This window comes from Oncorhynchus gorbuscha, linkage group LG18, assembly GCF_021184085.1.
Source record: "Oncorhynchus gorbuscha isolate QuinsamMale2020 ecotype Even-year linkage group LG18, OgorEven_v1.0, whole genome shotgun sequence".
NCBI classification, from domain to species: domain Eukaryota; kingdom Metazoa; phylum Chordata; class Actinopteri; order Salmoniformes; family Salmonidae; genus Oncorhynchus; species Oncorhynchus gorbuscha.
Window position 1 is genome coordinate 36,857,925 of NC_060190.1, and position 26,552 is coordinate 36,884,476.

The following is a 26,552-nucleotide window of genomic DNA, read 5'->3' on the forward strand; positions in this document are numbered from 1 at the left end:
TCAGAAGGTGAATGGGCAAGACAAAATATTTAAGGGCCTTTGAACGGGGTATGATAGTAGGTGCCAGACGCACCACTTTGTGTCAAGAACTGCAACACTGTTTGGTTTTTCACGCTCAATAGATTCCTGTGTGTATCAACAATGGTCCACCACCCAAAGGACATCCAGCCAACTTGACACAACTGTGGGAAACAATGGAGTCAACATGGGGCAGCATCCCTGTGGAACTCTTTCAACACCTTGGAGAGTCCATGCCCCAATAAATTTAGGCTGTTCTGAGGGACAAAGTGGGGGTGCAACTTAATATTAGGAATGTGTTCTTTATTTTTTGTACACTCAGTGTATATGAGTATATGTGACATTTCTAATATTATATACTAATACTGCAGGGATCATCAACTTGATTCAGGCACGGACCAATTTTTTATTGAGTGGATGGTGGGACGGCCAAAACAAATAATTACAAATAATTTGTAGACTGCAAATTGACCGCAAGAAGCCCAAACAGATATAATATTTGACTAAAATATAATAATTTCAAACATTGCTTACATTTGTATATGATCAGGTTGTCTCTCTCTTATGCATGGAAACACTTGGAAACAGATTTCCTAAATTAAAATAACTTGGAGCTGATTTCTGGTGTTTAACTTCTTCAAGATAGGGGGCACTCTTTAAATTTTTGGATAAAAAACGTTCCCGTTTTAAACAAGATATTTTGTCACGAAAAGATGCTCGACTATGCATGTAATTGACAGCTTTGGAAAGAAAAAACTGACGTTTCCAAAACTGCAAAGATATTATCTGTGAGTGCCCCAGAACTAATGCTACAGGCAAAACCAAGATGAAATTTCATACCGGAAATGGTCCAGATTTTGAATGCCCTGTGTTCCAATGTCTCCTTATATGGCTGTGGATGCGCCAGGAATGAGCCTGCGCTTTCTGTCGTTTCCCCAAAGTGTCTGTAGCATTGTGACGTATTTGTAGGCATATCATTGGAAGATTGACCATAAGAGACTACATTTACCAGGTGTCCGCCCGGTGTCCTCCGTCTAAATTATTGCGTAATCTCCAGGTCCATACGCGTTCCATTTTCTTCAGAGGAGAAACCAAACTGCCACGAATGATTTATCATCGATAGATATGTGAAAAACACCTTGAGGATTGATTCTAAACAACGTTTGCCATGTTTCTGTAGATATTATGGAGTTAATTTGGAAAAAAGTCTGCGTTGTAATGACTTAATTTTCGGGGGTTTTCTTACCCAAACGTGATGAACAAAACGGAGCGATTTGTCCTACACAAATAATATTTTGGGAAAAAGTGAACATTTGCTATCTAACTGAGAGTCTCCTCATTGAAAACATCTGAAGTTCTTCAAAGGTAAATTATTTTATTTGAATACTTTTCTTGTTTTTGTGAAAATGTTGCATGCTGAATGCTAGGCTTAATGCTATGCTAGGCTATCAATACTCTGACACAAATGCTTGTTTAGCTATGGTTCAAAAGCATATTTTGAAAATCTGAGATGACAGTGTTGTTAACAAAAAGGCTAAGCTTTTGAGAGCTAATATATTTATTTCATTTCAATTGCAATTTTAATGAATAGTTAACGTTGCATTATGCTAATGAGCTTGCGGCGATAATTACACTCCTGGATACAGTTTTTTTTCATAGCCAAACGTGATGAACAAAACGGAGCGATTTTTCCTTCACAAATAATCTTTTTGGAAAAACTGAACATTTGCTATCTAACTGAGAGTCTCCTCATTGAAAACATCTGAAGTTCTTCAAAGGTAAATTATTTTATTTGAATGCTTTTCTTGTTTTTGTGAAAATGTTGCATGCTGAATGCTAGGCTTAATGCTATGCTAGGCTATCAATACTCTGACACAAATGCTTGTTTAGCTATGGTTCAAAAGCATATTTTGAAAATCTGAGATGACAGTGTTGTTAACAAAAAGGCTAAGCTTGAGAGCAAATATATTTATTTCATTTAATTTGCGATTTTCATGAATAGTTAACGTTGCGTTATGGTAATGAGCTTGAGGCTATAAATAGGATCCCGGATACGGGATTGCTCGTCGCAACAGGTTAAAAAACTATTAAAGTCCAACAATGAAATGGGGGGGGGGGGAAGAATATAGAGGGGCCCAAATAAAAAACAATAAAAACTATAAGTTAAAAATAAGTGGTACATGGTTACCACCTGGCGGTCAGCGGGATGAACTTGGCCCGCACGCTGCACGTTGGGGAACCGTGTACCACTTATTGCTGACTTATAGTTTCTATTATTTACAACGCTACTCCTCTTACTCCGTTTAAGCTAACTTTAAAACGTGCAGACTGGTCTGATATTGTGCTTACAACTTTTTGATACTACATATACTTTTTGAACACTTTTATTCAAATTCCATCCACTTTCATGGCATTTCTTCAACATTCTAAAGCTTCCATTGTGACATCATGACTTCCAATGTAGCCTGTTGGGCCAGTAACCGAAAGGCTGCTGGATCGAATCCCAGAGCTGACAAGGTCAAAATCTGTTGTTCTGCCTATGAGCAAGGCAGATAACCCACTGTTCTCTGGGCACTGATGACGTAGATGTTGATTAAGGCAGTGCCCCGCACCTCTCTGATTCAGAGGGGTTGGGTTAAATGCGGAAGACACATTTCAGTTGAACGCATTCAGTTGCACAACTGACTAGGTATCCCCCTTTCCTATTCCATTCACTGTGGACGCAACAGTACCATTTTTCTTACACAAATCAGCTACTTTGACCACTTTCCCAATAAGTTATAACAAACTTTAGAGGGTATGACATATTGGTCTACTTACCTGTATTCAAATCTGGAATCAGAAGACAATTATCTGTCACCAATCAAAAGTAGCTGTTTGTCGGAGTAGCTAGAAAAGTAGCTAGCTCACGCCAGCTAACAGCTCTCTCGTGTCTCGTCATTGAGCAGCCCAAACGGAGCCATTGCTATGGATACCAATGCATTTCAATGGCACAAAAGGGCCATAGGCTACATGGTAAACAAAAAAAAGAGTGTTTGAACCTTTCACCGTTTAAGCTATCAACTCCAACCTAAAGTCGAGATGTATTAGGCGTATTATTATTCAGATGTACTTATTTCAATGAATTACCCATCAAACGGAATAGTAATTAAAGGGTAATAACATTGGGTAATAAGGCTACCATGTTATTTTTCTTACAGTGAGATAGGGATTTAACTAGCTATAGCACTCGATCTGAAAACCTTATCACTGCAGATGATATCAACCTCATGTGGGAGATTATCAGATACTTTTGGTATTAATTATCAGTTTTTCCTGCACACACCTTTAGTGTCTTTCTAACACACACACACACACACACACACACACACACACACACACACACACACACACACACACACACACACACACACACACACACACACACACACACACACACACACACACACACACACACACACACACACACACACACACACACACACACAAGTGCCTAGCAACCAATCAGAGCTCGGCCCCACCCCTCGGGTCAGAGGTCAGGCAGGGTTCCCAGGCTGTCAATCACCCTTTGTTAGGAACCAATCACGTGCCAGCAACAGTTTCAGGGGAGACAAAGGAGACAGCAAACTGGGGTTCAGCGAGGGGAGTAGGGGTGGAGCAGTGGACCATTCACGTGATTGGAAGGGGGTGAGGGAGTGGCAGGGCCATTCCAATGCACAGCAGTGGGGACAGGGTAAAGTGCAGGGGCAGAGACAGTGGTCGGGGCAATAAGGCTGTTGGGTGAAGGTGGGGGAATGGTAGGACAAGTGTATAGAATGCATTGGATAGAATGTATGGGAATAGTGAGGTGGCAGTGCATCTGGCCCTGGTTATGGAGCTGTGCCAGGGGAGAAGAGAGGAGAGGAAAGAGCAGTTACTGAGAGGAGACATATGAATGGAGATTCTGGGGGTTGGGCTGAGCTGAATACACAGGCCAATATAGAGGGAGCAATGGCATGGGAGAAAGGAGGGAAAACGTGGGAGGGAAGAGAGGATAGGGAAGTAAAGGGAAGTGAAAATGGGGAGAAGGGTAAAGGGAGGGGAGGAAGAAGGGGATGAATAGTTTTTTTTTTTTTTGGGGGGGGGGGGCAGATGAGGCTGTTTCTCAGGGTTCTCTATGTATGCTGCTATGCTCCATAACACCATGTAATCCTCTTGGATTATACTGAGGAAATCCAGCCTGAACAGCTGGCCCCCAATTGTCATACATGAATAAAAGTAAAGATACCTTAATAGAAAATGACTCAAGTAAAAGTGAGTCACAGAGTAAAATACTACTTGAGTAAAGGTCAAAAAGTATTTAAATATGCTTTAATATTAATAGAAAATGTATTTTTTTCCCAATTGCTAAAATATACTTAAATATCAAAAGTAAAAGTATAAATAATTTAAAATGCCTTATATTAAGCAAACGAGATGGCACAATGTTTTATTTTTTATTTACGGACAGCTAGGGGCACACTCAAACACTCAGACATCATTTCCAAATTAAGCATGCGTGTTTACTGAGTCCGCCAGAACAGAGACAGTAGGTATGACCAGGGATGTTCTCTTGATAAGTGTGTGAATTGGACCAATTTCATGTCCTGCTAAGCATTCAAAATGTAATGAGTGAGTACTTTTGGGAATGTATTGAAGTAAAAGTAGTCAAAATTATAAATAGCAAAGTAAAGTGCAGATGCCCCCAAAAACTACTTAAGTAGTACTTTAAAGTATTTTTAGTACTTTACACTACTGGTTATGTGCGTAAGTGCGTGCCTGAGTGTACAGTATGTGTTTTACCTGGCAGCCCATGTGATGGGGATGCGATGTGCAGCGTAGACGCTGAAAGACAGGACGTTGGTGACCAGGCCTGCTTCCTGTGTGGGTGACGTGTGCCGGTTGCTCTGCACCGTGGTGTGGAAGTTAGCATTGAACGTGCTACAGTACAGCTCCACTAGATCCAAAATGGCTGCCGTCAGCTTCTCCACCACTTTCTCTGCAAGGGGGAAGTAAACCATTTAGATTCACAGAGCCTTCATTTAGCAGACACTCTCCAAATGAATTCAATTAAAGAGGGCTAAACAACCACTTAACACAAGCTTTAAAAGTAAAACCTTAAATAATAAATGTTAGTAACAATCAGTGTGCAGAACTTAGCATATATTAAAGATCTCTCCTGAATCACAACAGCTGTCTGTCAGTACTACTCGTTATCTAAGAGTAGAGTCAGAGTAATACACAACACCAAGTCCATGCTCTTTATTATTGCCATGTTATCACCATACTGCTAATCCCTGAGAGCTCTTTACTCCTACACTGATCCTATGACCTCTCATACAGTGTGTATTTGACCTCTTAATAGCCTTGTGTTTGTACACTACCAGAGGAGAGTCAAACATCAGCTCCATCATTCATAGGGCTCTGGTCCAAAGCAGTGCGCTATGTAGGGAATATGGACCCTGGTCAATTGTAGTCCACTGTGTAGGGAATAAGATGCCATTTGGGATGCAACCATGTCAACACAGCTTATTTGCCTGGGTTTCCACTCTTTACATATGTCTCTTCATACGTCGAGTGGAGCATCTCAGCCCTGTAGGGAAAACAACATCCAACCTCTCGGAAATATTACCCCTTTCTTTATGAGGGCAGACAGACGGATAGAGATGCAGATGGATGGAGGAGGTGATGAGTGTATCTGTGTATCCTGTATGAAATTAGCCATCCTTCCTGTTTGTCGGAGTATAGCTGGGGGAGGTAGGGGATTTGTCTCAAATGGCACCCTATTCCCTATGTAGTGCATTACCTTTGAACAGAGAACAATGGACCCTGGTCAGAAGTAGTGCAATATAAAGGAAATGGGGTGCCATTTGGGACCCAACCAGAGAAATCGGTAAAGAGGGACATCCGTGGCGTACGTCACAGCGAGTCAAGGACACTTCAACTCTGACACAAGGTAGGGCTACTGTGACAGACCAGTGTGCCTGCTTAGCAGTTCAGCTTCTTCCCCATCTGGGTACACTGTCCGTACAACGGCTCAAACCAGATTCCTATGCCACGCAAACACACCTGACCGCCCGCTTCACAACGTACTTGCGCTGCTGAAAAGCTAGTAATTCAGTGACGTGAGTGGAGACATTTCAAGCTGTGGGGAGAGCTTAAAGTATGATCTTAAAGGGGTGGTTCACCCAAATGACAAAAAATACATATTGGTTTCCTTACCCTATAATCAGTCTATGGACAAGGTATGAGAGCAATCCATGCTTTGGTTTAGTTTCCCTGGTTTCCACATGCTATCGCTTTAGCATTCATGACACAAATCCCATTTCAAAAATATATATACACACTTGAAGTCGGGAAGTTTACATACACTTAGGTTGGAGTCATTAAAACTTGTTTTTCAACCACTCCACAAATGTCTTGTTAACAAACTATAGTTTTGGCAAGTCGGTTCGGACATCTACTTTGGAGAAATGTCCTCTAGTCTAATGAAACAAAAATAGAACTGTTTGGCCATAATGACCATTGTTATGTTTGGAGGAAAAAGGGGGATGCTCGCAAGCCGAAGAACACCATCCCAACCGTGAAGCACAGGGGTGGCAGCATCATGTTGTGGGTGTGCTTTGCTGCAGGAGGGACTGGGGTACTTCACAAAATAGATGGCATCATGAGGAAGGAAAATTACGTCGATATATTGAAGCAACATCTCAAGACATCAGTCAGGAAGTTAAAGCTTGGTCGCAAATGGGTCTCCAAATGGACAATGACCCTAAGCATACTTCCAAATTTGTGGCAAAATGGCTTAGGGACAACAAAGTCCAGGTATTGGAGTGGCCATCAAAAAGCCCCGACCTCAATCCTATAGAAAATGTGTGGGCAGAACTGAAAAATAGTGTGTGAGCAAGGAGGCCTATAAACCTGACTCAGTTACACCAGCTCTGCCAGGAGGAATGGGCCAAAATTCACCCAACTTATTGTTGGAAGCTTGTGGAAGGCTACCTGAAACATTTGACCAAAGTTAGATAATTTAAAGGCAATGCTACCAAATAGTAATTGAGTGTATGTAAACTTCTGACCCACTGGGAATGTGATGAAATAAAACTGAAATAAATCATTCTCTCTATTATTCTGACATTTCACATTCTGACCTAAAACATGGAATTTTTACTAGGATCAAATGTCAGGAATTGTGGAAAACTGAGTTTAAATGTGTTTGGGTAAGGTGTATGTAAACTTCTGACTTCAACTGTATATTTAACCAGGCAAGTGAGTTAAGAACAAAGTCTTATTTACGATGACGGCCTAGGAACAGTGGGTTAACTGCTGTGTTCAGGGGCAGAACAACAGATTTTTACCCTGACAGCTCGGAGATTTGATCTAGCAACCTTTCGGGTACTGGCCCAACACTCTAACCACTAGGCTACCTGCCACCCGCATTTAAGTGAAAGAACCGATATCAGCATTTTTAGAGCATCATGAGAAATGCTAATATCGGTCCCGTGACTTAAAACATTAGCATGTGCAAACAGTGCCAAGGAAACTAAACAGAAGCATGGATTGCAGTCATGCATTGTTCATAAACTGCTTTACACAGTGTCAGGACCCGGTTACAAACCCGGGTCTCCGGAGTGAGAAACAGTCACTAAACCAACTGAGCCACGAATAGTCAGCAGAACCCAGAAGATGAGGCAGACACAGCAGTACTTGAGACGGTGTATTTAATGAAGTAAAAAGTGAAGTTCTTCAGGAAAACATGTAACTCCACAACCTCAAAAGGAATTCCACAAGAACAAAGGTAATCCTCCAAGACAAAAAGGTAAATCCACAAGGTGGAAGGTATAGCACAAAAAGCCTCAAAAGATACTCAAAAACAAACAAACAAGAACAAAAAACAGAATTCCACAAGAGAGTCCACCGGGATCAACAAGAGTTCACAGAGTACTAGGGCTGGGTGCTAACATACAAACACAGAGCAAAGAACTGAGTAAAACAAAGGGTTTAAATACAATCAGGGGAAACGAGGCACAGGTGCAAATAATAATGGGGATCAAGGGAAAACAAAAGGTCAAAAGGCACAATGGGGGCATCTAGTGACCAAAAACCGGAACAACCCTGGCCAAATCCTGACACACAGTAAGGAAACCAATGTGTCATTTTATAATTTGGGTGAACTATCCCTTTAATTCTGTCACACTATTGTACAGACTTGTCCATCATCCCATGACCCTATAATCCGGCGATCCTCCTCTCCATCTGTCCTCTTTCTCCCATCTACAGTGACATATCATCCCCTTCCTTCCTCCCCGTCCGTACTTCCTCTTCTCTTTCCCATCCTCTCTCTGTCTTCTTTCTCCTTCCTCTTCCCCTCCGCCTGTCCTGTCTTTCATCCCCTACGCTACAGTATTTGTGTGTGTGTTATATTCTGCGTTGTGGCACAGTAAGACACGAGGAACCTACCTCTGTTCTCTTTGATGGCCAGCAGTGACGGATCCTGCGAAGAGACACTCACACAGTTACAGAACGCATTCAACAAATGGACTAACCTTGGTTCTGGAGTTACAGGAGTACAGAATACTGTGTGGGTAATGCATTTATATCTGATCTAAGCTCAGTTTTGTTTTTTAAGGTTACATTAGAGCTGTGGCTAAAGGTCATTTCTATCTGAAATGTGGCAGTGTGTGTATGTGTTTACCTTCTGGACTCTAGGCTGCAGACGACAGGGGCATGCTGGGAGCTGGTTGAGGGCGGAAGTGATGTCAGGCGTTTCCACAGCAGCCAGCGAGCTGCAGAGAGCCTTCACTGATTGGACCAACCGTTCCACATGCAACACAAGCTCCACCTTCAGAGGGGGGAGGGAGAACAGAGCGATTTCAACCTCACACATACACTTTCAAAATAAAAAGAGCCAAACATGTTTGCTTTTGTTTGAGTGTGTGTGTGTGTGTGAGAGAGAGACAGCGTGTGTGTGTGTGTGTGTGTGTGCGCGTGTGTAGTAGGTTACCTCTGATAGTAGAAAGGACTCAGCCTCGTTGTGAAAGGTATCCAGGAGCAGAGTCAAAGCCTCTCTGTTCAAACACAAGTCAATATCAACAACACTAACCAGGTTTCTATCCAACCTTTGTACGAGAGTAAAGTGCAAGTCGGAATTTGGAAACCTTCAAGTTTGTCTGTAAACTTTCCAAATGTCGACGGAACAAAACACACTAGACGAGGTGGGATCTTTTTGAGTCAGTAAAACATTTCTTATGCAATAAATGGCGGTGGAAACCCCTTTATGTGCAAATATTGATAAAATAACCATCACATCGGCGAATGCTTGGAGTCACACTATGACATATGTGGTCCTCCCATGAAAATGTTGTTTTGATGTGCATTGCATCATTACGCACAGTCTTTAATCTGCATCAAGTCAATTATGATGGAAACACATTTCTGTAGGGAAAATGCGCATATTGTTTTTATGCGGATTTTAGAATATTCGCATGAAAATCTGTCCCCAATTGGACGGAAACTAGCTAACTAGAAACTACTGTCAAGGGTATGAAAGTCCCAGCTTAAGGCCTTTAACTGCTTTCTAATGCAATTTGTGGTGTGAGAAATCTAGGCCCCTCCCCCTCACCTAGTAACGGTCTGTCTGATTGGTCGTTCCTGCAGCAGAATGCCGTGGTTCATCGTAGAGGGTGTGTCATCATCATCATCCTGTCAATCACAACATAACGGCACGATGAGTGTGTGTGTACGATTGTCTGTGTGTGTGTGTCGTGTGCATGCGTGTTGTGTGCCATGTGTGTGTGTGAGTGTCGTGTGTGTGGGCATGGGTGTGCACACCGTGCGGCCCAGTTCTGTGTTGATAGAGCCTCTCTTGGTAAGGAAAAGACGGATGTCCCAGTCAAACTTCAGACACAGCTGGATATACTCCAACTCTGCCAACGTCTGGGAACTGAGGGGAGAGAGAGAGAGAGAGAGAGAGAGAGAGAGAGAGAGAGAGAGAGAGAGAGAGAGAGAGAGAGAGAGAGAGAGAGAGAGAGAGAGAGAGAGAGAGAGAGAGAGAGAGAGAGAGAGAGAGAGAGAGAGAGAGAGAGAGAGAGAGAGAGAGAGAGAGAGAGAGAGAGAGAGAGAGAGATAGCATAAACCCTGCTACTGTCAAAGATGATGGATAAATTAAGATAGTTCACTCAGGCCATTTACCAATTCAAAAACAAAAAATTGCAGTTCCTGTCTACTTAAGGGGGTGGCTCTCCAATAGATACCAATGCGAAAGCAGCTGTGTTCAGTCTAATTAGTTCATGGATTTCTATTGAAACAGAAAAAAAGGAAGGCGTGGGCTGTCTTGTTTCCTCTTCCGTCTCTGCTACTGTCAAGCCCTGGGATTGACAAAGCTGTGTAACAAACCATGACCTCAGCACACAGAGGAAGTCCTAACCTATTTTACCAGCTGCAGGTTGTCAGGGGAAAACCCACTTCCTGCTGCTGCTCAGCCATGTCCACACACGCACGCACGCACGCACGCACGCACACACACACACACACACAAGGAAAATAAAAACAAATGGAAAGACAGACATACACACATATGTGCAGCTGCTCTGAGCTAGAAATAAAACACACACATGTGCACAGACTCAAAAACATGGTGTGCACACACACACACATATATATATGCTCAGATTCACTGGACAGGAATGGAGCTTACTGTAAAACACATTTAAACACTAGCTGGCAGTTTCTCTCTAGAGGAAGACTTTAGAGAAGAGTGGGAGTGTGTGTGTGTGTGTCAGGGTGTGTGTGGTTGGGGGATGAAAGGTCACGTTGGCCCACAACTGTGTGTGTGTGTGTGTGTGTGTGTGTGTGTGTGTGTGTGTGTGTGTGTGTGTGTGTGTGTGTGTGTGTGTGTGTGTGTGTGTGTGTGTGTGTGTGTGTGTGTGTGTGTGTGTGTGTGTGTGTGTGTGTATAGAATAGTCGGTTTTTACTGGGGAAATCCCCTGAGGTTTAGGTCGGCCCTCAAACATCAGCAGAGCTTGTTAAAAAACGGCCATAATTTAGGCCTTCAGTTATATGAGTGTGTATATCTGGACCACAAACCACACACACACTCCAGCTCTCTCTCTCCCTCAGTTTACCCCCAACCCACTGCCCTGTTCTTTCTCGATAAATCCTAAAAGCATTCCTATAGCCTGGGCCTCACTCACTCACACACTCACACACACATACATGTTTTCCTATCCTAACCCCTAACCCTTAACCCTAACCTTAAATACTAACCCTAAACCTAACCCTAATTGTAACCCTAAACCTAACCCCTTTTCCTTTGTTTTACTAACCTTGTGAGGACGTCTGGTCGCCACAAGGATAGTAGAACCAAAAACACACACACAAACAGAAACACAAGGTTGAGAAATGCATACAGTACACACACAAACACTGAGAGTACGAGTGTATAGTTAAGGTCTATGTGATTTTTCCAAGGCAAGGCTCTCCTCAGTTTATCTGAGGGGAATTTATCTGGCTCTCAGTCATATAGAACAGCTGTTTGTGTATTCACATGCATGTGTGTGTGTGTGTGTGTGTGTGTGTGTGTGTGTGTGTGTGTGTGTGTGTGTGTGTGTGTGTGTGTGTGTGTCTGTGTGTGTGTGTATGTGTGTGTGTGTGTGTGTGTGTGTGTGTGTGTGTGTGTGTGTGTGTGTGTGTGTGTGTGTGTGTGTGTGTGTGTGTGTGTGTGTGTGTGTGTGTGTGTGTGTGTGTGTCTGTGTGTGTGTGTATGTGTGTGCGTACATGTGCTCTCTACCTCCCAGTCCCACCCTCTGGGCCCAACTAACATGGCTGGTGACGTGTTATGATTAGTTGGCTCTCCTCTACTCATTCCACCCTGTGCTTGGCCTGTTCCATGGAGGAGTGAGGGGCAGGGGGGCACCATCGCTGCCGCAGCCCAGCCAGGGTGAGCTCTACTGGGCAGAGAGTTGGCAGACTGCCCTCTGGCAACCATCCATAATGGGGTGGGCGTGGAGCCCGGAGAGAGAGGGGGATGGGCAGGGAAGAAGGGAAAGAGAGGGAAGGCGTGGGAGGAGAGAAAGAGGGGAAGCAGCATAGTGTAACGGTGCCAATGGAGTGTGGACTGACAGGGCATGTGTATGTGTGGAGCTCATCCAGCAGTGAAGGAAATTAAAGGGATACGTCAGGATATTGGCAATGAGGCCCTTTATCTACTTCCCCCAGAGACAGATGAACTCGTGGACACCACTTCTCCGTCTCTGTGTTCAGTATGAAGGAAGTTCGAGGTAGTTTCATGGAGCCAATGCTAATAAAACTGGTATCCACGACTTCATCAGAGTCTGGGGAAGTTGACAAATGGGCCTCATTGCCAAAATCCCGAAGTATCCCTTTACAGACACTCAAAAGCCAAATCCCAGCCGCCTCTTCCAGCATTCACACATACTGTAGACAGATGGGCGAGAGGGGTGGAGATCCAGAGAGAGGGAGAAGAGGTTGAGGAGAGAAAGGGACGAGAGATGTGCTCCTTACTTCTCTAGGAACTCAGCTTGACCGCAGACCTTGAGCAGGTAGTGGTCGACGTCGATGTGGTCCAGGTCCTCATTAGCATAACACAACGTCTGGTAGATCAACAAGTCCACTGTAGATGACCCTTGGAGAGAGACGTGGGGAACAGAACGTAAATTACAAGTACATGACAGTAACAAAAACAGAGGAAGAGAGAGAGAGGGTGGATGGGAGAGTGAAGCGATAGAGAGAGAGAGAGAGAGAGAGAGAGAGAGAGAGAGAGAGAGAGAGAGAGAGAGAGAGAGAGAGAGAGAGAGAGAGGTAGATTTGTGTGGATGGGTGTGTGGATTCTTTGATTCAACCTCTCTGGACTGAGTCGGTGCACACCGACCCAACTATTCTATTGACCGGAAGAGTCACAGGGACAGATGTACTGGAAGAAATGATTCAGACTGACGGACTGCTGTGTTGTTGACTTTTGTAGTTTATCTTCCAGAATGAATAAGAGGGAAACAACCACTTTGAGACAGGGGTGTGTGACAGAGAGACAAAGACAGACAGAGATAGGGAAAGAAAGAGGGATAGAAATAGCGAGAGAATGTTTACTGTTTACTTGGCCAGTTCGATCTCTCTGAGTGAGAGCAAACATACTCTCCAGCCATCATGAGTCATGAGTTGACCTTACTGTACCCACAGCACATAGTCTCACACACATTAAGGGAGACAGGGTGAGGTAGAGAGAGAGAAAGATGGGCAGAGAGAGAGGAGACCTTCATAGCATGAACAGTGATGTTTCCAAAGCGGTCTCCCATTCCCATTCCCTTAAATCTCCCCCTCTTTCTCCCTTCCTCCAAGACCGATGAATGAGGCCAGATTAGACAGTTGGTTGGCTGGGATCCGGTCAGTGTAATTCCATTAAGGGAACTCCAAACACATGCTTTCCCACTCAGGACTGAGCGAAGCGAACATGACATTCGCTGAGGATGTGTGTATGAAAATAGGGGTGAGTGATCTCTGTGCTGATGAACCTGCGGGGCGTGTGAGTGTGTGTGTGTTTGCGAGTGAGTGGGAGTGTGTGCATCTTACCATCACAGGTGAAGGTGAGTGGTTCTCTGATGTGGTCGCTGATGACCGTAACTTTGACGCTGACCCCTAACCCCTGTTGCAACTCTTCAGGCCCCACTGAAGGCGACCACACAAACCCAGAGTTGTTAGAGGGGTCGCTGCTTGGATACGCCGACCGCAACCTGAAAAAAACACAACCACCACACAGGGATGGTTATTAAAGGGTAATAAATAGCTGACTGTGAATTAACCACAACACACAGTTATGGTTATAACTGCTTATAGTCAGCCTGACCACAATATAACCACAACAAAACCACAGCACAGGAATGGTTCTAAACTGGGGCGAGAGGGTAAATTTGGGTCCAATCACAAATCAACCCCTAAACCCTACGCCCAATGCACTTGTAGATATTTGAGAGGATCTGACAGGTGTGAACAATATGCTAATAGCTCCATCTTGCCCTCTGATAGGCCAGGTAGAAGTTTCACCATATGGTATATACCAATCAAATCCTCTCAGATCTCCACGAGTGCATAGGGCGTTTGGCTTAGGAGTTGATTTGGGATTGGGCCGTACACTTACACGTCGAGCATGTGACAGAAGGCGGCCACCTCCTCATCTCTTTCCTCTGACACCTGGAAGAGCTCATAGCCGAAACCATTAAGCCTGGGGGCCAAAGACACCTGCCAATCACACACAGACACAGGAACCATCAGTCACAGAACTGACTGTAACAGAGCATTCAGAGTCACGGAACAGAACACAGCTGGACTGGACTGCGTTAGAATAGACTGACTTGACTGGAGTAAGCTGGAGACAAGCCTAGACCTTTCAAGGATCGTTTATTTGTGTCTCGGTTTGACTATGGAAACACGGGAGGGTGTGAGGTAACACTAGATGTGAATTAATGCTGTGTCATGCAAAGTGACGTAATGAATCTGTTGTGAGCCTGTCATGGAGCGAGTAGTTACCGGGTCGGCCGACACTCTGCGCTGGTTCTTGTTGCTCTTCTGGATAGGTACGTAAGTGCGGGGGGGGGCACCTGAGGGGGGAGGGTCTTACTCCGAGCCACCGGCTTCCCTGATTGGTCCCCGTTGGCCCGCCTACCCCTTGGCGCCAGCCAATCCCCATTGAGCTTGGAGAGGGCATCGTTGAGGCTCTCGTAGTTGTGCATCTCCCCTGACGACAGTTTGGGCTGGTCTACCTCAGGGGTGAACAGGTTGACATCCCGGGGCGCCACAGTGCGTCGGGAGGGTGGGAAGGGCTCAGTGGAGGGGGGGTAGAGGGGTCCTTGGGGGTACAGCAGGAGGAGGGTCATCCGGAGGAGGGGGAAAGCCTTTAAGCAGAGTCAAAGGAGAACCATAGCTAGACCCTGAGTGCCCATAGCTGGAGTTCAGGTAGTCCCCCTTCCCTGAACTCTCCAGGATATAGAGGGGCTCTTTGCTGTAGCTTCCCAGAGGAGGAGTGGCCCTGGCTGGGGAGGGACGTGGGGAGTGGGACCCCCCAGGCTGAAGGTGGTTGAGGAATGGGTCCGAACCAGACAGCCCTCTTAGCAAACTCCCTCCTGGAGGAAGAGGGCTGGGGCAGGGTGGGAGGGGGCGATCGATCTGGCTCTGGCCCTCCCTAGGGGGTAGCGTAGGTAACTTCCCAACCCCCTGGCAGCTGGTCCCCTGGCTGTCCCCACCCTTGTCCTGTTTAAGTCTTGACAGGGCATCATACTCCATCTGTAGAGCTTCAGCCATTACCAACTCTCTCTGGCTCAGGCCCAGGGAATCCAGTCCCCAGGGGCCTTCACCGTCCTTCTGAGTCTGTGCTGCCGACATGGTCCTACAGGGGAAGCCACCACCAACAGAAGAGGAGGAGGATGACACTGGTTCTAGGGCTTCCAGAGAAGAGACATGGGCCTCAGAATACGCTCTGTGAAGTGAGAGAGAGAGAGGTAATCAGAAAGAGTCAAAAAAAGAGGAAGTAGTCAAAGTGAGACAGAGGGATGCATTTTGGTTATGACAGTCAGACCACAGATGCCAAGTGCTCTCAGTTTCAGGTGTATTCGACAAAAACACAGCTGATTCTAGGACTGGGAATGGCCAGTGACATCACAATATGATATGTATATTGTGATTCTTACGATTCTATATGTATTGTGATTCGATACTGCGATTTCATTGTAATTTGATGTTCCAAACATATTGCTCACTGTACACTAAGTGTGCGAAACATTATGAACACCTGCTCTTTCCATGACATAGACTGACCAGGTGAATCCAGGTGAAAGCTATGATCCCTTATTGATGTCACTTGTTAAATCCACGACATATACGCGACATTGAGCCAGTTCTGTTTTGTCAGCCGCAATTTGATGAATGGAAAGGGACATCCGTTACAAAACACCTACGTGATTTGTAATGACATTCTGCGATTGTCATTCGGCCTACACTTGTAGCCTGAATTGATGCGTCCAAGCGTGCCCTGGTCTCGGCCACTCATCCCTCATCTCCGCGAGCGTCTCGGCCACTCATCACTCATCTCCGCGAGCGTCTCGGCCACTCATCACTCATCTCCGCGAGCGTCTCGGCCACTCATCACTCATCTCCGCGAGCGTCTCGGCCACTCATCACTCATCTCCGCGAGCGTCTCGGCCACTCATCTCCGCGAACATCTCGGCCACTCATCACTCATCTCCGCGAGCGTCTCGGCCACTCGTCTCGGCCACTCATCTCCGCGAGCGTCTCAGCCACTCATCACTCATCCCCGCAAGCGTCTCAGCCACTCATCACTCATCTCCGCAAGCGTCTCGGCCACTCATCACTCATCTCCGTGAGCGTCTCAGCCACTCATCACTCATCTCCGCGAGCGTCTCAGCCACTCATCACTCATCTCCGCGAGCGTCTCGGCCACTCATCACTCATCTCCGCGAGCGTCTCCGCCACTCATCACTCATCTCCGCGAGCGTCTCGGCCACTCATCACTCATCTCTGCGAGCGTCTCGGCCACTCGTCTCGGCCACTCATCACTCATCTCTGCGAGCGTCTCGGCCACTCGTCTCGGCCACTCATCACTCATCTCCGCGAGCGTCTCGGCCACTCATCACTCATCTCCGCGAGCGTCTCAGAACCTCATCACTCATCTCCGCGAGCGTCTCAGCCACTCATCACTCATCTCCGCGAGCGTCTCGGCCACTCATCTCCGCGAACATCTCGGCCATCATCACTCATCTCCGCGAGCGTCTCGGCCACTCGTCTCGGCCACTCATCTCCGCGAGCGTCTCAGCCACTCATCACTCATCCCCGCAAGCGTCTCAGCCACTCATCACTCATCTCCGCGAGCGTCTTAGACACTCATCACTCATCTCCGCGAGCGTCTCAAACACTCATCACTCATCTCCGCGAGCGTCTCAGCCACTCATCACTCGTCTCCGCGAGCGTCTCGGCCACTCATCACTCATCTCCGCGAGCGTCTCAGCCACTCATCACTGCGAGCGTCTCGGCCACTCATCACTCATCTCCGCGAGCGTCTCAGCCACTCATCACTCATCTCCGCGAGCGTCTCGGCCACTCATCACTCATCTCCGTGAGCGTCTCAGCCACTCATCACTCATCTCCGCGAGCGTCTCAGCCACTCATCACTCATCTCCGCGAGCGTCTCGGCCACTCATCACTCATCTCCGCGAGCGTCTCAGCCACTCATCACTCATCTCCGCGAGCGTCTCGGCCACCCATCACTCATCTCTGCGAGCGTCTCGGCCACTCGTCTTGGCCACTCATCACTCATCTCCGCGAGCATCTCGGCCACTCATCACTCATCTCCGCGAGCGTCTCAGACACTCATCACTCATCTCTGCGAGCGTCTCAGCCACTCATCACTCGTCTCCGCGAGCGTCTCAGCCACTCATCACTCATCTCCGCGAGCGTCTCGGCCACTCACCACTCATCTCCGCGAGCGTCTCGGTCACTTATCACTCATCTCCGCGAGCGTCTCGGCCACTCGTCTCGGCCACTCATCTCCGCGAGCGTCTCAGCCACTCATCACTCATCTCCGCGAGCGTCTCAGCCACTCATCACTCATTTCCGCGAGCATCTCAGCCACTCATCACTCATCTCTGCGAGCGTCTCGGCCACTCATCACTCATCTCCGCGAGCGTCTCAGCCACTCATCACTCATCTCCGCGAGCGTCTCAGCCACTCATCACTCATCTCCGCGAGCGTCTCGGCCACTCATCACTCATCTCTGCGAGCGTCTCGGCCACCCGTCTCGGCCACTCATCACTCATCTCTGCGAGCGTCTCGGCCACTCGTCTCGGCCACTCTTCTCCGCGAGCGTCTCGGCCACACATCTCCCCCTTGATAAAATGTAAGTGTTTTCCTCAAACCACAATGAAATTTGTCAGTGAATATCACCCGGTTTCCAGTCAATTGAAGGATTTTTTGTAATGACCTATCTTGGCCAGGACGCTCTTGAAAAAGAGATTTTAAATCTCAATGAGCCCTTCCTGGTCAAATAAAGGTTTAATAATAATAATAAAAATGGCAAAATGTTAATGTGGCTGACATGCAGTAATGTTAAATAATAGTTTAACAACCTATAGTTTTTTGGCCATGTTGTATTTATGTTGCCGGGATGCCATACCGGAATGACTTACATTCACCCCTGTTATGATCAGTCATGGAAATAAAAGTGTTGAAAACACGTTGGTTCACTACTTAAAAAGAAGTTGGTGAACAAGCTATAGGATTAAAAATATCGGTGTTTTGGAGCAGGTAGAGACGACTAGGGCTAGCTTACGATATTTAGCAAAACATGTATTTTTATTACAAACCAATACTTGGAGTCAAAGTTTCTATATAATATCGGATATAATACCAATCAAATCCACGATGCTTAGAACATGGCTGGAATCACGCAATCCAGACATGAACATGGAATTATTCGGCAATATTCAAAAATGTATTGAATTTATTAGAAAAGGTGTTGATTAAGATAAGGCATGAACAATATGCATTAGTCATTTGTATTTTCCTTCAACTTTCTGACGAGGCATCGGCGCGGGAACGCCTCTGTCTGTGTGTGCATGTTTGTCTACCGCTTTGTGTAGCCGTTAGCAATGATGCTAATGATCACCGTCTTCTGCTAGATGGAAAGGCCTCCACAAAGTAGAGTACGTCAACCTGGCAGAAAGATGTGATTATTTGCATCAATCCAGCGGTGATTTGTTTTAGTCACTTCATTGTAAATAAGAATAGAATGTTTCTAACACTTCTACATTAATGTGAACGCTACCATGGTTACGGATAATCCTGAATGAATCGTGACAATGATGAGTAAGAAAGTTAGACGCACAAATATCATATCCCCCCAAAAATGCTTAACCTCGCCTGTTATTGTAACGGTGAGAGGTTAGCATGTCTTTGGTGTACAATATTTGTGCGTCTTAACTTTCTCGCTCCAAAATGACACAATACATGATTTACGATACATTTTCTACAAAATAATCCGAAACACAATCAAAACAAACAGCAAATGCATCCAACAAATTCATCCAAGAGTCACAAGCTTGATGAGTTATTGGTCCCTATGAATATGGGACCAAATACTTACCTTTTTACTACTTTAATACACAAGTGAATTCGTCCTAATACTTTTGGTCCACTAAAACGGGGCGACTATTTGAAAAATCTGAATCCTGGAGAAACTAAAAACGGTGAAAACGGAATTTGGGAAAAAACAAAACCAATTTTTTACGGCCCTAGATGTGTAACTTTATTGCGGATTCCCCCTATTCTTCACTTTTTCGTTATTTAGAGGACTGCATAAACTGCTTACTAACCACTATTTAAAGAACAAAAGGTCTTACACAGGACAAGCCGCATGTAACAATTGACACATGGTTAACAAACTGCGAATAGGTACTAATGTTTAGTAAAACAGACGTGGCTGGTTCAGACAGGAGACTGCAGCTCAGCAGTGTCACAGCCCAGATTCCTGACCTCCCATGGACATGTTTAACCCATAATATGGCCTCACACACACACACACACACACACACACACACACACACACACACACACACACACACACACACACACACACACACACACACACACACACACACACACACACACACACACACACACACACACACACACACACACACACACACACACACACACACACACACACACACACAGCTTGCATGCAAGGCGCAAAACATGCACATGTCCCACAGCGCACAAAAAAAAAACAGAGGAAGTGCCCTGCAGACTCGCTATAACTGTGTGAGGAAGAGAAGCTGGGGCAGCATTCTCAAACCAAGTGTTCACCAAACGGTCAATTGTTAAAAAATGTCTACAATGATGTTGACAGTAGGGGCACTTGTTTCAGCTGCCCTGCGTGCCGGGGAGGCGAAGTGTTCCCATTTTTAACCATGTCATTCGTCTGAAAGTACAAACTCCGCCTACCCGACGTGCCCGGGGGGGAGAAAATCAAGTGCACCTATAGGTTACCGCCTCGTCAATGTAATGGCCGTTGTTGGTGGAAGAAGGTTAGGACCAAAGAGCAGCGTGGTACTTGTTCATGTTATTTCATTCAACCGAACAACATCTAACAAAAACCCACAACCGAACCAGCTCCGTCAGGTGCAACTCATTAAACCGAAAGTATAATCACCCACGCCTCAAGGGTGAAAACAGGCTGCCTAAGTATGGTTCTCAATGAGAACCATACCAGGCCAAACACAGAAATACCAAATCATAGAAAAAGGAACATAGACAACCCACCCAACTCACGCCCTGACCATACTAAAACAAAGACATAACAAAGGAACTAAGGTCAGAACGTGACAGTCAATTGGATTGTTCAGATCATCGTGTCTACAGCTTTGTCGTTGATACTGTGATTTCAAAACGTTTAAATCCCTGACAAGAGAGACTGTCAGTGAACACAGAAAAGAGCTGCTGTTTTTAGAAGTGAGTTCATGTTCAAGTTTTTATTCAGCATTGTGAACATGAAATGCAGTTCTCCACTAGTGCTGCAAACAGCACTGCGCCTTAAATGAAAGCTCCGCAAAGTGTATCGATAGGCTGGCGTTATCATTAGCGCTGTTTTTTTTTATATCAAGGAACATTTCACTTTCTCTGTTCATTAGCAGCAACATCATGAATTTGTGCATAAGGCAGAAATAATGCGGTGTGACTCGAGTTTCACCATCAGCTCAAAGACTCTGTCCCCTATTTGGTCAGTCTTAGCATAGGGGGGAGAGCTGAGGGACTGTCAGACAGTGAGGGGGACCCTCTGACGCTCCTCCTTGACTGAGACTTCAATTGATGCTCACTTAGCTGTGCCACACAAGTAACACAACAAATGTCGACCTATTACCAGTGTGATCCTATAACTCGAGTTTGTATTCGAAAATCGAATCAAACAATTCCCGAGAGCCCATGCGCTCTTGTTGCTCAACATTTCAAAAGGCTATGCAATTGCGCAATAAAACAGAGTGATGGCCTCTACTAAAAATAGAAGGATCAGCTTTCTATAGGCTATGCCTACTATATTTATGGATCAACTTTCCAAATATTAAGCACTTTGCTTATATTTACAACAGGAGCATGGCCTAGCTGGCCGGCATAAAAATGAACCATGGGAAAAGCGCCCTCCATTCGCTATTTAAGTGCATAGATGACATGTATCTTTTCCGGCTGACCCTGTTTCGATACAGGTGCATGATAATGGTTCATTCTAAATCAAATTGTGAATGAGAAACATAATGTGTGTACAGCCTGTGCAAAATACAAAGCAGAGCTTATGCCTTTCAGGCAACTTTTTTCAAATCATCATTAGAGTCGCATCATGCAGCCTTACAATATAGTCAAAATCATAACATAAAGCCCAACGTTTATAGAACAAATAAAGTTACATTAATAACTCTAAATGAAGCATATAGGAGAACCAATTTCTTTTGTTAACCGCTCAACACAGAATATCCGCATGTGCGCACTCCCTCAAATTATTTGGAGAAAATAACCTTTCCATTTTATTCAGCTTTGTTCAATTGTATTCTTCATACTATAAAATAATGCCAAGGAATTTTAAGCCAAATCTTGTCTGCTAAATGAACTAGTGTAGCCCACAGCCATTTGGCATAGCCAGATCAGGACCTAACATCAGGACAACATAGAGTATGCTATTCTGTTCGTCTGAAAAAGACTACATTTTCTTCATATCGTGCTTCATTAGACCCGTCTAAAATAATCATGGATTTATTGTGATGGTGTTGGGTACATTACATGGATTCCTTAAGACTTTTTAATATGTTGATGTGCCAAAGGTCTGCATCAGTGGCGTCTAGGCTACTGGAAGCCAGGAGATGCAAAACGTGTTTAAGTTAATTCATGATCAATTACCGTGAGACCGACAGTTATTTGCTTGACAATCACTGGCTGACAAAATGTTGTGACCGCCACAGCCCTAATTGGGCCTATAGCCTACTTTTTAATCGGTTACTGTGTCTCTAACCCTATATACCACTTCCTCTCCCCTCTCACACAGTTTACAACACTTTGTGAAGGTACATATGACAGCTCTCTTCCCTTACAAACCTCTCTATTCTCGTTAAAGACTCCAGCCACCAAAGCCATAGGCTTTTCTCGCTGCAAGCGGTACCGATGCATCAAGTCTGACACCAACAGGCTACTAAACAGCTTCTATCCCCAAGCCACAAGACTGCTAAAATATCATTTTGCACTCACTACACAATCACGCACACTGACTCTCCAACATACAACACGCGCTCATACACACACACACTCACAGACAATAATTTACGCTGATGCTACTCGGTTTATCATATATCCTGATGCCTTAACCCTATACAGTGCATTAGGAAAGTATTCAGACCCCTTGACTTTTTACACATTTTGTTACGTTACAGCCTTATTCTAAAATGTATTACATCGTTTCCCCCCTCATCAAGCTACACACAATACCCCATAATGACAAAGAAAAAACAGATTTTTAGAAATGTTTGCAAATGTATTACAAATTTAAAAAACTGAAATATCACATTTACATACATATACAGACCCTTTACTCAGTAATTTGTTGAAGCACCTTTGGTAGCAATTACAGCCTCGAGTCTTCTTGGGTATGATGCTACACGCTTGGCACACCTGTATTTGGGGAGTTTCTCCCATCTTTCTCTGCAGATCCTGTCAAGCTCTGTCAGGTTGGATGGGGAGCGTCGCTGCAAAGCTATTTTCAGGTTTCTCCAGAGATGTTTGATCGGGTTCAAGTCCAGGCTCTGGCTGGACCAATCAAGGTCATTTAGAGACTTGAATGCTTGGCATTCAGGCCAAAGAGTTCAATCCTGGATTAATCAGACCAGTGAAATCTTGTTTCTCATGGTCCGAGTTCTTTAGGTGCTTTTCGGGCAAACTCAAAGAGGGCTGTCATGTGCCTTTTACTGAGGAGTAGCTTCTGTCTGGTCACTCTACCATAAAGGCCTGATTGGTGAACTGCTGCAGAGATGGTTGTCCTTCTGGAAGGTTCTCCCTATTCCACAGAGGAACTCTGGAGCTCTGTCAGAGTGACCATCGGGTTCTTGGTCATCTCCTTGACCAAGGCCCTTCTCCCCCGATTGCTCAGTTTGGCCAGCTTTAGGAAGAGTCTCTGTGGTTTGGTACCCTTCTCCAGATCTGTGCCTCGACACAATCCTGTCTCTGACAATTCCTTCGACCTTATGGCTTGATTTTTGCACTTACATGCACTGTCAACTGTGGGCCCTTATATAGGCCGGTGTGTGCCTTTCCAAATCATGTCCAATCAATTGAATTTACCACAGATTAAATCTAATCAAGTTGTAGAAACATCTCAAGGATGATAAATGGAAACAGGATACACCTGAGCTCAATTTCGAATCTCATAGCAAAGGGTCTGAATACTTATGTAAATAAGGTATTTCTATTTTAAATTTTGTATACATTTGCTAACATTTCTAAAAACCTGTTTTTGCCTTGTCATTTTGGTGTATAGTTTGTAGATTGATGAAAGAAAAAAGTATTTAATCAATATTAGAATAAGGCTGTAACATAACAAAATGTGGAAAAAGTCAAGGGGTCTGAATACTTTTTTGAATACACTTAACATATCTTCCTCTATCACTCCAATATCCCTGCACATTGTACATATGGAATTGGAACTGACCTTGTAAATAGCTTAGGGCTGTCCCCAACCACAACAAAAAATATTGGTTGACCTAGAGTCGTCTTTTCTTTCGACCAATTAATTGGTTGAAATTTTAAAACATGTATTTTTCACTATATAGACACCCCCTATGTGTTTTAATAAAATCAACTCTATGTAGGCTACTGAGCTTGTCTGATGCTTTAAGCACACTGTGATTGAATAATTAAGACACACAAATGGCTCGAGGGAGCCAGAGATCAAGATAACCTAACCAGAAAATAAATAAACAGTTCCTGACCCTCTTCCTCCCACTGCTGTTGGCCCTCACATATTATGCTGTTACGCTCCTGTTGATACGCTTCTAATAGGCTACATTAGGGGTCTGTAACCTTTTCTATTTGGAGTGCAAATTTATCTTACCATTTCATTATCATTATCATGTGGTTAATCGTAATTCTAAATGTAACTTCTATTGCCATTGCAAATGATGTAAAAATAGCCTACATAAAGCCAACAAATAAAAACATTGCAGCCTGCAGGTAGAAAATATCCTAATAAAAATAAATATCATATAAAACAAAATTGGCTATGCATGCCCTGTCTGCAAGGAACTTGCAACATTGTATAAAATATTCGGGGCCCTCAGAGTTTCCTGCTCCAGTGAACTCCGGCCAGACATAGCTGTAGGCTATTTGCACAATGGATAAGAAGTAATCAAGTCGACCTATTTTTAATGACGTTTACATTACATTTTTCCCCACTTTTTAAACTGAGTGGTTATCGAAAGGGAGAGCGCTGGAAAGATTTAAAAAATACGCTACGTTTGCGCACAGGCTGGGTAGCCTAGGCCTACTTCTATGTATAAACAGGTGCGCGTCCTTACTCAACATTGACAGGAGCTCTACAAACGGGAATGAGTATATTGACAACTCCTAAATGGACTGACATAAACAGAAACGTTCTCCTCACAAGTGTAGCCTAGGTTGTGCGGTGAGCAAACAACGTGTCCACTCTGACAAAGAGAATGGTAGAAGACTGTTATAATAATAATATATTGAAACCATTAACAGAAATTACTATAACCAAACAAACGTTGTAGATTAGAAATGATGGTAATTAACTGTAACTGTTCTACTGGTGTGCCACCCCCCCGGCCTCGGCAATGGATTAGGCCACTGAGATAGACGTGAATCCGACCGGTGTCTGATGTGCCATAAAAAAATATATATATATTTATATTTATATTTATATTTATATATATATATATATATATATATATATATATATATATATATATATTCTATTATATACAGTCGAAGTCAGAAGTTCACATACACTTAGGTTGGAGTCATTAAAACTAGTTTTTCAACCACTCCACAAATTTCCTGTTAACAAACTATAGTTTTGTTAGGACATCTACTTTGTGCATGCTACAAGTAATTTTTCCAACAATTGTTAACAGACAGATTATTTAACTTATAATTCACAATTCCAGTGGGTCAGAAGTTTAAGTTGACTGTGCCTTTAATGAGCTTGGAAAATCCCACAAATGATGTCATGGCTTAAGAAGCTTCTGATAGGCTAATTGACATCATTTGAGTCAATTGGAGGTGTACCTGTGGATGTATTTCAAGGCCTACCTTCAAACTCAGTGCCTCTTTGCTTGGCATCATTGGAAAATCCAAATAAATCAGCCAAGACCTCAGAAAATAAATTGAAGACCTCCACAAGTCTGGTTCATCCTTGGGAGCAATTTCCAAATGCCTGAAGGTATCATGTTTATCAGTACAAACAATAGTACGCAAGTATAAACACAATGGGACCACGCAGTCATCATACCGCTCAGGAAGAAGACACATTCTGTCTCCTAGAGATGAACTTACTTCGGTGCGAAAAGTGCAAATCAATCCTAGAAAAACAGCAAAGGACCTTGTGAAGATGCTGGAGGAAACAGGTACAAAAGTATCTCTATCCACAGTCAAAACGAGTCCTAAATTGACTCAGCCAGAAAGGCCGCTCAGCAAGCAAGAAGCTACTGCTCCAAAACCACCATAAAAAAGACAGACTACGGTTTGCAACTACACATGGGGACAAAGATGGTACTATTTGGAGAAATGTCCTCGGGTCTGATGAAACAAAAATAGAACTGTTTGGCCATAATAACCATCGTTATGTTTGGAGGAAAAAGGGTGGAGGCTTGCAAGCCAAGGTGGAGGTGGAGGCTTGCAAGCCAAAGAACATCATCCCAACCGTGAAGCATGGGGGTGGCAGCATCATGTTGTGGGGGTGCTTTTCTGCAGGAGGGACTGGTGCACTTCACAAAATAGATGGCATCATGAGGTAGGAAAATGATGTGGATATATTGAAGCAACATCTTAAGACATCATTCAGGATGTCCTGAGCTGCTGGAGTCTCCCGTCTGTCCTGAGCTGCTAGAGTCTTCCGTCTGTCCTGAGCTGCTAGAGTCTCCCATCTGTCTTGAGCTGCCAGAGTCTCCCGTCTGTCCTGAGCTGCTAGAGTCTCCCATCTGTCCTGAGCTGCTAGAGTCTCCCATCTGTCCTGAGCTGCTAGAGTCTCCAGTCTGTCCTAAGCTGCTAGAGTCTCCCATCTGTCCTGAGCCGTCAGAGCCGCCAGTCTGTCCTGAGCCGTCAGTCAGCCAAGAGGTGCCAGAACCGTCAGTCAGCCAGGACCTGCCAGAGCCGTCAGTCAGCCAGGAGCTGCCAGAGCCGTCAGTCAGTCCGGAGCTGCCCCTCAATTCGGAGCTGGCCCTCAGTCC

The 26,552-nt window shown here is 44.7% G+C and overlaps 1 protein-coding gene across 1 annotated transcript in view; it reads right to left on the reverse strand.

The window, feature by feature from the left end:
- The window catches only part of LOC124004299 (phosphatidylinositol 4-phosphate 3-kinase C2 domain-containing subunit beta-like), a 77,516-nt gene that overhangs the window by 43,183 nt on the left and 7,781 nt on the right, over positions 1-26,552 (reverse strand). The window contains 12 exon segments of the mRNA XM_046313099.1: positions 4,840-5,035; positions 8,494-8,527; positions 8,729-8,875; positions 9,038-9,101; positions 9,656-9,735; positions 9,865-9,976; positions 12,556-12,676; positions 13,618-13,778; positions 14,183-14,283; positions 14,572-14,637; positions 14,640-14,876; positions 14,878-15,517. Coding sequence (XP_046169055.1) covers positions 4,840-5,035; positions 8,494-8,527; positions 8,729-8,875; positions 9,038-9,101; positions 9,656-9,735; positions 9,865-9,976; positions 12,556-12,676; positions 13,618-13,778; positions 14,183-14,283; positions 14,572-14,637; positions 14,640-14,876; positions 14,878-15,423 — 1,865 coding nt within the window. The 5' untranslated portion in view covers positions 15,424-15,517.